This window comes from Athene cunicularia (genome assembly GCF_003259725.1).
Source record: "Athene cunicularia isolate RWA chromosome Z unlocalized genomic scaffold, athCun1 chrZ_part2, whole genome shotgun sequence".
Lineage (NCBI taxonomy): Eukaryota > Metazoa > Chordata > Aves > Strigiformes > Strigidae > Athene > Athene cunicularia.
The window spans coordinates 22867934-22880774 of NW_020799143.1; the positions used below are offsets into that span (position 1 = coordinate 22867934).

At 35.0% G+C, this 12841-nt stretch overlaps 1 protein-coding gene across 8 annotated transcripts in view; it reads right to left on the reverse strand.

Moving 5' to 3' along the window:
• The window catches only part of CCDC171 (coiled-coil domain containing 171), a 147977-nt gene that overhangs the window by 75604 nt on the left and 59532 nt on the right, over positions 1–12841 (reverse strand). For all 8 annotated transcript variants that reach the window (XM_026866311.1, XM_026866313.1, XM_026866312.1 and 5 more), the window contains 5 exons: positions 9317–9821; positions 8495–8611; positions 3482–3708; positions 2653–2835; positions 766–951 (listed from right to left, as the gene is read on the reverse strand). In XM_026866311.1, the coding sequence (XP_026722112.1) occupies positions 766–951; positions 2653–2835; positions 3482–3708; positions 8495–8611; positions 9317–9821 (1218 nt within the window). The remainder of the gene's footprint in view (positions 1–765; positions 952–2652; positions 2836–3481; positions 3709–8494; positions 8612–9316; positions 9822–12841) is intronic.

Genomic DNA, 12841 nt, shown 5'->3' on the forward strand with positions numbered 1-12841 from the left:
TCTCTCAAAATATCAGTGAAACAGTGTCTTTTGCTCAGCTATCAATTCACAGATAATTCAGCAGTAAGGTTGAAGAGGAGATACAAGCAGCAAAGATTGTTTTAAATAAAAAAAATAAGTAAAAGCTGCAAAGCTCAGGTCACCCCACATTAGTGGCCTGCCATCACAAGGCTTCTTCTCTTCACATGTTCGATATCCACAACGTCTTAAGTCTCTCTCTGCTCCTTGATTTGCAATCAGAGATTCTGGTAAGAACATCTTTTCCCCTATTACTTGTTAGGTCTGGGGAAAACTCTAAAGCCTGATGAAAAAAAGGTCTTTCTCTACTTTCACCTAGTACATTTCAAACTGACAAATGCATTCTCTACCCTGAGACTCTATTCACAAAATAGCTAATCCAGGTTTTAAAATACTCTTATGAGCTCTATCAAAAAAAATCAAATATTCCCGTATTTCTTCCTTTGTTTTTCCTATAGCCTGCAAACACCTCATGATAGGTAGAGCTGCTGTCTCATGTATCATGTAAAATCCAGACACTTCATGGATTACAGATACTGGTGTACACTGCTCAGTCCCAAAAGCAGAAATGGGAAGTTATAGCTTGAAGTTTCATCTCAAATGTGTTTTCTGAGTACCCTAAAATTCCAATGGACTGAGTAGTGTATGTGCACTTCTATAATTTTAGTTGCATAAGAACTGCAAGATTTGGCTTATTCACCAAAAGATAAATTTTCGGTGCCTATTTCAGAAGGATAATCATCTTACCTTTACAGTTTCACTTAATATTTCGTTTTTATCTGCTTCTTCACTCGAGTGCACTTCTAGTTTATTATTTAATTCCTGTAGCTGTCGTGCCTGTTCATTCAAAAGCACTTGTGCCTGATGCTCCCGCTGTAATGCATTATTTAATTCTTCACATGCACTTTCAAACCTCTCACGGGTGATCAATTTCTGATAAGAGAAATATCAATGGTTGATCAATTTCTGATAAGAGTCTGATTGTGTAACTGTATTCGCTTGTTTACATGCTTGACATTCAGAGTTCCACTTGCAAACATATCAAATTCTGAAACAAAAGTGTGCTAAAGATGAATATTTAGGGTTTTTTAACATGAGGACAGATCACCAAACAATAAAACAGCAGACCACTTTAGTCGTTCTACTTTTTCAAAAAAGCATTCTGGGTACTGTAAACCATATATACTCATTATTCTACTTAAATTAGCAACCCAGGTTATAAAGAATCAGTTTTAGAAGGAAATATGCAGATCAATGTCCCACATTTCACTGCGTATCTTATTAACCCCTGTAAACATCTTCCTGGACTCCTCCTCCCCTCCCCAAAATGTTCCAGAAATAAGAAATAATTCTTCAAGGAAAATCATCATCTACATTTGAACGACAATCTAAAATGCAACAATTTCATCTAACTATCCTAGAATTGTAAGGGAGTAAAATCCATTAAGAACAAAACTGAAGATGATTAGATATAATGTTGTCTACTGGAGTAAGAAAGAGCCCATTTTACCAGCTAGGAACAGGAAGGAGAATGGATGTGGAATCATCTACTAAATATTCTCTTCCTGCAAGTGTTTTGGTTGGGACACACTGACAGGTCTGCCAGCTAGGCCTCAGGATCAACACTGAGCACAGCTACAGAAAACGCTGCTCAGACACGACTGTTTCAGTTATACTGTGCACCTGTAAAGTGTGTTTAAGAATCATTAACCACTCATTTTCTCAAATACCTCAAATGTGAGCTCAGTTCTGAATGCAACCTATAGAAAATAAACACAGAAGGAAAGATGTCCAGTGAACCTCCAGTATACTAAAGTAACACAATTTTCTTCCCCTTCAATAAAGACTGAAGGCATAGTTCCATGAGTATGACAGGGAAGAAACCCACAGATTGGTATCAATCCCTCAAACATGGTGTCCATTACGCAATATGCTGTCGCTTCAAGTGGTTAAGAAACCTTTTTATGTCTCTTCTCATTTCTGCCCAACAGTGCTATTTACGGGTTAGTCAACCCATAGTGTTTAAGTAAATTGATCGGTGACAGAAAAGAGTCAGAAGAATTTGGTGGACATGTGCTACTGAAAATGTAGAAAAAACCTTTTTTCTTCCCTTACCATAAACTTATTCCTTCAAGGAAAGAGCCACACTAAAATTTGCATGACTAGCTCAGGACATAATCCATACTCAAAGGTGTAGTAAAATGTCTACCATCATACTCAGCAATAACCATGCAGATTTTAAAACAATACATTTATGCTTTATAACTTCTCATGAACGTACTTACTGGATGCCCTCATTCCAGCTGATTTTACTCTGTTGAAGTGAAATAAATAAATCCTTTTAGGTATATAAATCACACCACTTTCAACATATGGAAGAAAACCTGGGTTGCTGAAGACCAAAGATGTAATTTACACAGAATACCTCATTCTACAAATCAAAGAGAAAATCCTGCAGAAGGGATATACTTCTATATACACCTGACATAGTTTAGTGACATTTACAAGGCAAGTTTTCTGCAAAATTCTGTTAATAGCAGGCTGATTTTATACTTGTTTTTCAAAAGAACACAAAAAAATGTGTAAAAAGGAAGATCTCTTGTAAGCAGTCTCCTTTAGATCAAATATACTTACAGATTGCTTAAACATATTTAACTGCTCCTGAAGGCTCTGGGCTTTATCAGCTTCTTTCTTCATCTCACTGAAATTCCATTTGAATTCTGCAAGTTTTAGGCGCAGTGAGCGGCGTTCCACCTCTGCTGTATGAAGCCTTTGTATAAATTCAAATATTTGCTTCTGCAAGGATGCTATGCATTTCTGTTAGTAAACAGAAACAAAATTGTGTGTTATAAAATGAGCTATTTTCACAATAAAATCAATTGCATTTAATACCCAAGCAAATTAGACAAAGCTATCATTCGTCCTCCATCTCTGAAAGACACACACAAGTAGAAAAATGTTTCATCTACTGTTGAGGGTTACTGAAAATTCTGTTCTCAAGAAAGTACCCGTTTTCATGTAAGGCCCACAATGAAAGACTGATTATGTGAGAAAGAGCTTATATTTTCATTTTGGTTAAAGGAAAGGTTATCTCTACTGAAAGATAGAACAGTTAGCCAGAGAAAAATGGGGAAAAACCACCCCAAAGCTTAACATTTAGTTAAAGCCAAAATCAAGTTTGTTCATATAAAGCAAATACAATTTTGACAGAACTTTAAGAAATTTTTTTCTTAGAAACATCAAATCTCTTAAAATTCTTCACCAATGAAAAAAAAAATCTATTAATTCCCTAATGTTTTTGGGTGTTGCAAATCAACTTCTGACTCCCTATATATTTGACTTCAGATAACAAGACTCATAAACAAACTGAAATTAAATTAATAGTACTATCAAGAGTGCTTCACTGTAACACTTATGCTGGGAATCTATCGTTCACACAATGTAGCACTATAAATATGCATACCATAATGGGTAGTCTATCACACAACCCAGCTTCCAGGGCCTGGGTATTTATTTTATGAAGACCATGAGCCAACCTCTGTACCAAGGAGTCTTTCTCCTGATAAGTAATGCTCATACTGCAGTCTAATGGAACAGTCTCCATTATTACATTCAGCTTGTCCATAAGTTTTGAGAAGGAGTTCCTGGCTGCACTTAAAAGTAAGTGTCCAGAAAGCCACAGCTTTGGATCTTTAAGAAGCAACAACAAAAAAGAAACATCAAGAAGGTTATTAGTTTGGGGGGATTTTCAGTGGAAAAGAGAAACAACAACAAATAACATCTTTAAAATACTCAGTAGGAAATTCCCATTAAAGAGTGGAAGACTTTGCTCACAGGAGTATCTCAGACTTTGGGACAAATTCCATATTTAGCAATGAACACTACTGCTATCAATCTTTTTTTGATGGAAGAGTAGGACAGGATTCTAAAGAACAGTATTTGTTTGTCAAAGAATAATTTTCCAGTTGTTTTTATATTCTCCTTTGATACTACACTTTAAGTCTTTCTTAGGTATTCTAATTCTGTAATGCAGAAAACATCTAAGACAGATGCAAGCAAATGCAAGCCAGGTCAAGTATGTCATATGTGATAGCACATGGTAAATTACTTCATCACAATATTTACAATGCAAATTTCTGAGGGTTTCCTGTCTCCTCTTCCCTCCTCTCTATAGATGTCTAAATCATCTGCTGTTGAAAATTAGTGAGGCTTGGTACCTTAATGCCACACTATTTATATTCTGAGACAAGAGAATATAATTTACCTTATTCGAAGGCAATTAAAATTTTACAGCTACAATTACTTATTTCCCCACAGGATTTTGGTAATCATCCTTCTCATATAATGGACTTAAGGCCCCAGCACACCCAACATGTCCTGCTTACTGCTAGATTCGTCAGGTCTGTAATTAATAATTGTGTTTAATGTTGATAAATAAAATTGTCAGTGCTCCTTCCACTAATTGGTATTCCAGATAACAGTTAATAGGTTTATTTATGCCTTAATAAAAGTCTTGTAATTTAGTTTTCCCTCTGCTAGGCAGGTCTTAATCTGTCATTACTTGTCTTATGATACCATCAGTGTAAGATGACAAGAATGGAAGAGCTTATTTACATTCAGTAGTACAGCACATCTCCTGTTGCTGCAGTGAATTAAAATATTTACTTAAGACTATAAACAGAAGAAAATAACCATAGCATTTTTAAATTAAAGAATTTTCTTTTATACATTGCAAAGATAAGCCAAAGTTTCAAAGCAAACAAAACATGATTACTGACATTCTTAGATCAGATTTCTCATCATAAAGAATGTATCATTTACACATGAGATGAAACTTAACTATGCAAACAAGAAAAAAAAAAAAGAACATGATAAAGTCAAATATTCTTTTTTCAGAGTCACACTCGTGCTTGGTTTCAAAATACCACCACTCCAACAACTCCAGTACTTAACTGGAGTACCATTTTTGAATACATGCTCTCCATAATCCCAGCTAGTAGTAAACCTGTCTTTTCATCATGTCTAAGATTTTATATTTATAAATACATAAATATATTTATATTCATGCTGAAAGCTAAAAATCTTATCCAGCATTTTTATCTCACACTTTCAACTAGTAAAACATCCTTTTAAATAAAAAACCCCACAATTTTTATTCTCATACCCAGAAGAAAATGCTACCGGCCAAGACTCCTCTCTTTTCCTTATGTTGGATCTCTGATGTGATTACTAACCACATAAAAGATAAGATACCTTCATATTTTAACTCATCACAGATTATCCTGTCCTACCTCTCTTACAGTTTCAAAGACCATCTCTCTTCTCCAGTCATGACACATTCACTACTTTAAATGCTTAAATTAACCTAAAATTAAAACCAGAACATCTGTACTGCCTTCCATGTAAGATGAAACCTAAACCTTCTAAAAACTTCTCCTTTGCCATGATTTGGTAAGTATCAAAACAAAGATACTGTCAATGAGCTACTGTTACTTCATTTTTCCTAGTATTTCTACCTGGTATCTCATTTTACACTAGATGGTTTGCCTGACAGAAAACACAGTATTTCTCTATATGTGCAGTACCTAGGATGGCAGCCCATTTCCCTATGTCTAGACCCTCCAGTTTAACTGTATTAAAAATAAATTAATAACAGCAGTTCAGGCAATTGTGTTGTAGCATTTTGAAAGAATCATTCCACTCCGTAACCAGGATACCTATTATTTGGGTCAGTTCGGCATCCACAACTTAAGGCACTTTCTTGAGACGGGGAATAAAAAAGCTAATCACCACCTGTGCTGGTTTTTTTATGAAAAGCAGTTTAGAGTAAATATAAAGTAATATGTTGATGCAAGTTACTGACTGCTTTGAAAAGTGAAATGAGAATATAATGCAATTCCACAAGTAACTATTTCTATAAGCACTGGGAAGAGAATATATGCTTTAGGTATATACATTTTTAAGCACCTGCCCACTAAGGATCAAGGAATTTCAATAAAAGCATTAAATGATGTACACTGTGATGTGTTAATAACTTCTTATACACAAGTACAAGTATATCGCAAAGAGCAACTCTGACATTAAACAAAGGAAGAAAAAGACAATGAAAAGTGACAAATCTTACTTCACTGACAAATAAAGAAAGAATTCTTGTTTACTCTGTTTTGGTGAAACAGAACACTCAGTAGGGTGAACTTGGTAGTACTACACAAGACTAAAATTTTAATGCTACGCTTCAAAAACTTTGTATGTAACAGTTGATATTTGTACTTTAAAAGCTTCACCTGTACTTTCTCTGGTTTACTGCAGTACAGGTTCTGTTCAAACAAACGTACAAAACCAATCTTACAGAAAACCATACCAAAACCGCCCAATACTTAAAAAAACTTGTATTCAAATTGAAGCTAATAGATCATTCCAAGACATGCTAGAATGAGAACAAAACTAATGGACAGTGTGAAAGGAAACGATCATGAATCAAACCAAAAACACTTTTAAAAGCTCAATAAAAATAATAAACCTCACCAGTGCACAAAAGCCCAATATTTCCTGCGTTATCTGAGTGATCTGAATTTGGTTTCTTTCAGCTGCCTCAAATGGTTCCTCAGAAGCTAGTAATTGAAATTGAACCATTCTATATTGTAGATCCAGATAGCACCTTCTTGCACCTATTCTCTCCCATGATGCAGTCTCATCTGGAACTGCCATTATTTCAAGATCTGAAGAGAGCAGATGCCTCTCAGATTACCTATTTACATCTTTAAAAATTTCAAAATCATTTAAGTCAGTTTGAAGGTTTCAACCCTATATGAAATATGAACATAAAATAATTTCCTAGGTAATGCAAGCTTTCTTTCAAATATATTCCTTCAGAACCTTATTGCTTTGATACTTCTGGAAATTTCATGTCAAACTTTATTACTATTTTTGGAACCAAAGGTTCATGGAAGACTTTTGATCAACAGAATTCCAAGTAATACATAAGCAGTTAGATGTTGAGGTTCTGTGAAAATGACTTAAAATAGAGGTAAGCCATGAAAGAATCACCAAACTGACTGTGGATTTAAGACTATAACTGTGTTGAGTGCAGAGATATCAAGTAGATAGAGTACACCAGAATTCTCATATACTTCAATAGTGGCAAAATATCATGAGGTTTAGGATATTCTAAGTAGTCACTCCAGCACATCAGTGCTGCTGTAAAGTTTCTCTTGATTCCCTTCCAATTTGCTGTTCTTACTCAATACTCTGTACACTTGCAATATAAGCCCATTAAATATTCTAAAACCCAGTTCTAACTTTGTTTTGTTAAGATAAAAATTGAAGTTACTGAAAACAGGATGATCAAAGAAGAGAGCATCTGAATCAAAACACTTCTGATTCAATGGCTGACTTCTGTCATTGGTTTACTGTTCAGGCTTCTGAGGAATATCCCCTTCTCTCTGTCCTGCTATTTTTCTCTATTCATAAATTATCCTTCCTTTAATATCCTTTATTCTGTGGCAAAATTGTTGGGACTTTGAAACTACCATATATGAAAGAACTAAGTATGACAGCAATGCAGAGGAATCAAGTGAGATCTTCTATAAGTCCTCACTGCAAAGAAATTAAGGAAGATAGTTAACAGCTGGGAGACAAGACACAACACTTCCAAAAACTGGCACTAACATTTTCCATAGACGGAATTCTGTATGACGAGAGACTGAGAAAAGTAGGGAATCTAGACACAAGTTTAATTAAGCAAATAATTAGAGAGTGAACACAGTCAAGAGATAAAATAAGTACTGCTATTTATTGTGTAAATTGAGAACATTTTACTTCTCTCTCCAAAACCACAAGATAGCAAGTAAACTAGATGAAAATAGTATCCATCAAATTTAACTGTTTTCCAGATTTGGAAATTCTATATTCATATCATATAAAACACAGTAGGAAATTATTTCCTTTCAGTTGGCAGCAGTAATGTCCAAAGTTGATTATGTGCCAGTTTTAGGGCCTGCACATAAAAAATACACAGATCAAACAGACAGAAATGACATCAGCTTTCTCTATGAAAAAAAAATCAGGTTTGAGCTTCAGTAAAATAGTTTTTGAATATTAGAACAGTGGAACACAGTAACTAGGAAACTTGAAAATATGACATCATTAGGAGCTTTTAAGAACAGGTTTGCCAAATACTTGCTGGAATGGTATAAATGATTTTTTTTTTCCTATCTCACAACAAAGCAGGCAAAATTGTTTATATGCTTTCTAGAAGCAGTCTCCAGCCTTCAGTTTCCATGGCACTATATAATGAAATGATAAAGTATCATATCACCAATTAAAGAAAATTAATCTGTTCCAATAAAACAGCTCTCGTTTTGATCCAGAATAGTTCAGATAAAATCCTAATAATGGAAATGCTGTAACCACACTGATTATTTATCTTCTACTACAGAAATTTTAAATTTTAAAGCAATAATAATTTTTAAATTACCTGCTTTTTTAACAACATCCTGTAATTCAGTTACAGAACTGATTATTGCAGCAAGGAGGTTAGAACTAGTAAACCAGCTGAGTGCTTCAACACAGTGAATTTGTTCCTCTTCGCAACCTGTGAAACAAAATTGTAGCTAGCAATAAAACTGAGTAACTCAGATAAGGCACACTACTATCTCCAGCTCTTTCAGAAGTTAACCAAACCTAAAAGTAAAACCAAAACTAAGTATGCAAGACACAAACTAATTCTTCTTTCAGGACAATTTAGATTGTATTAAATATGCTTCCAGCACTACTAAAACAGAAAAGTAAATGGATATTCTATTTTGGTAAACATTATTGATACCATTTACCCTTGTAGGGGGAAGCATGAACTGGTCTGGTAAAAGAAAGGGACAGGGAGACTAAATAATATCTAAAGAAAAACTTATAAACCCTATACTAATATTTTACCTGAACCGGAAAGCAACTTTTTGCATTCTTAATACAAAATACGTATTAAAATTTATTAATAAAACAATAGGAAATATCTTTTCAAAAATACATTGACGGTCAATTAGGAACATTACAAGATATTCATCACAGAGAAGATACGGATTTTAGAACTAGGTGCTACTGCAACGCAGATGTCAAGGATATCACACAGGATGAGTCCATAAAACCAAGTATTTCCTTTTAGGAAAATTATATTGGTCAAAAAATCCAGAAATTCTACTTGTCAAAATGTCATTAAATTTGTCTTTATTAATAATATTGCTATTTATTTTTTACTAACCATGTAACTTGAAACAATTATTAAAGAAGACGACAATAAGCTTACTTGACAGATTACGCTTGCCTTTGGATTCTCCTACACAAACTAGAATTCCAATGCCTTCTTTGAAGCCAGCTACCCAGGAGAAAAGGGAACTAGAAGATTGGGCTAAAATTTTAAGTCTGTTAGCTGCCAAAACTGCAATCACACCTCTTCGGAACACACGAATCAGGCCTTTGAATTTTCTTTTCTTCAGTTTTGCTCCATCTTGATTGTTTTCCTCCACATCTGAGAGAGCATGAACTAGGGTCCTTATCTCCTGGTTTACTAATTCATAAATGTTGACCTGATCCTGGAGAAGGTCTCTTTGGGAAGACAGAGCACATGATCGGCCATAGAGAGGACACAGGGCACCCGCCAGTAGTGCACAGGCTGACAGGAGAGATGAATGCTCCTCCTGAACCTGCGTTAACATATTTTTCACAGATACATTTTCAAGGGCCAATTTCTCCTGTCTTTTTTCAAGGACATAAATTTTCTTCTTGCTTTCCTCTGCTGCTACTTGGTATTCCTGGGATAAGAGGAAAAAACAAACAAAACCAGAAGAAATATTAACTAGAAGATATTTTTTAAAATAACAAAATAATTTTTACCTAGACAAAAGCTAAAAGAAGTTGGCTTTTATTCAGATGCAAATAACACATTAAAGGCACAAAAATTATTACTGTCAAAGTAGCTCTCTCAGCAGTTACAGAACCAGATATAGGAAAATATATCGACAGTACAAGGAAAATTTGCAGAATCTTCAACTACAAATGGTCTTCAGATTTCTGATAGTCCACTAGTATTGTGATAGCACACAGAAGGTCCAACAGTATGTGGCTGTCCACATTATGAGTTAGCTTAACAATAAGCAACTACACACTCCAATTTCAGAAAGAACTTTGTTTTTTAAAACAGAAAAGAAAGTTAGTGTAAGAGAAGTAAAAAAGAAGGAAGACTCTGGAAGATAAACCTAGACAGATTGGCAGCAGCTGGGAAAGGGGAAGTAAAGGTGATCTCTTAATTACTTTGTAATCAACCCCCTACTTATATATTCACAGATTAATTAGGTCTCATACAGAACTGAGTTTTCAAAAGAACAGTGTAATACAGATATTATTTTGACTAGCATCATTACAGACTTTTTCAAGTTGCAGAGTATTTTTTTCTTTTCCTCTACATGCACTGAAACAGGGAAAAAGGGTGAAACCAGTGTAATAAAATGAAGACACTAACAAGCTAGAGAATGTCAGGACTAAGCTTAGACCATGCAGACTGGTTGCTTGTTGTACAGGAATCAAGACACTATGCTGGGACCTCAGAGACTTATACTGGCTTCTTGATGCATGAGAGTCATCTGTAATTGGAACCACCACTTGAGGCTACATTTAAACAGGATCCAGTGGTATAAGGAGATTATAAATTTTAGGCACTGTTCACAAAAAACCTACAAGCTCAAGTTAAATGCTTACACCCCAGTTAAAATATACAGACACAAAAAGCAAACACAAATGGAATGACAAGTCCGTATGATCAAGAGAGGATTATGCTAAGCTTCAGCTATCTTAGAGCTATAACCAATTTTGTTAAAAATGGGGTGAGGTTATTCCTGCTAGCAGTGGACAAAAGAGAAATAAAATGGTGTCATCCAGCCACATTCCCATGTGTTCAATGTGGTACAGGTCCCAAGTGGTGAAGCAGGCACCCTAGTTGCTTCTCCCTCCTCCATTCTGCAAGCACAACAGGGGAAAAAAAGTACATAAACTATGCCTAGAATGGAAATAAAAGATTCCATGCTTCTACAGAGGATGTACCCTAGCCAGTTCAGAATGTCTTTGATCAAATAAATATTTTATTTTTTTGAAAGAGGAAAAATTCCTAGTGTTATTAAAATGCTTTCAGTGATATGAAAATACGTAACTGAAAAATTTAATTACAAAATGGAATTTACAGACCTCATATGTCACTTTACTACTCTAAAACTGAGTATGAACAGGTACAATACCTCCAGTGCTACTGCATTATTTACAGTGTTTGATTTTTATAGAAAAAAACCCTGATAGCATGACTGGAAGGAACTGAAAAGGTAAGCTGAATTTAGAAAACAACGTATGGTTTCTGGCCATCACAGGTGAAAGGCCAATATTTTGAGTAAACAAAGCATGATCCCTACAGGGCTGTTGGGCAGCAATACTAACATTCAGTGCTCTGTCTAATTAAAGTTTATTTAAAAAAAAAAAGCTTAGTGTTTTTATGCTGATGGTTATATGGTAATATGCAAAAGTGAACAAAATCTCCAACAGAAATGTACAAGTTCTGTAAGAAAATACACCTTGTTTTTACTGGCTAATAACTGCTTTTGTCTTAGCCGACGCTGTTTCTAGTGTTTTCTTCGAAGCTTAAAAGCCCAGTTTTTGCAAGGGACATAGACTTCTCTTCCTAAACATTGGCAAGCCAACTTCCTTTGAGGTTTGAGGGACACCTCATTGGGTTGCAGAGTTTGGTGGATTCCAGAAATACTTAATAAAAAAACAGGTGCTACTAGCAACACTTTTATCCTACTTCTTAATGGGTTCTTACCCTTTACTCTGGCATGAAAACAGAACTGTAAACTAGAAATATAATGACACCATGATTCAAAAGGTTCTCCTGTATTTTAGCTGGTTTATTTTACTACATATATGCACCTATACATCTAAATAAACAACATAAAACCACTGTTCTCCATTTCTTTCCTGTGTTTTAAGTACACGGGCCAGACACGTCTATCAAAGGCATGCGGTGGGTCAAGAACAGTATAGTTACACATAACTTTTCCTTTTGCATTGACTGAACTTTTGATACAACTGCAGGATACCACAGCCTTTAGCTAATTCACCTGCCCTGCTGTAAAAGCAAGGCTTCAAAACAAAAAAAGAAAGCAAAAAAACAAGAGACCTTTTTTTTCCCCTAGAGGACTTTTTCCCATTTCTATTTAGCAAACCTTTTTCTGTTGATGTTAACATTTTTTAAGTAGTTACAGGATTTTTCTCTTAAAACATGTTTTTGCACATCAGAACAAAACCCTTCTATTTTACATTGTTGCCACAAAAAATAGGGACAAATTAATATAATAAACAAGCAACGGCTAATAATTACAATTCAGAGACATTTCCATGAGACTGTGCACAGTCTGAACAAAAATAAATCTGTGTGAGACTAAGGAACAGGCATAGTAACATTTTCATAATGGCACACTACCAAATCAAGAGGACCATATTCCTGCTACAAAATGTAAGGAAATGGGTATGCATTTTAAGCTCCACTGACTCTCAAAACATGGAGACCACAGACAGAGAAGTACAGTATCTATAGAGTTCCTTGTTTATTGCTGAGTAAGGCCACTCTGGAAATTTCTGCCCTATAGAAAAAGTTAAACTGCTTTCTAATACCATCCCCCTGACGTAGAGTAACAGCTGTGAAGTAGTACCTTTTAACATCCACCTATCTTGGAGTCAGGGATCCTGAACAGTACTGACTGGGGACAGCAGCAGTGGCAGTAGCAGATGT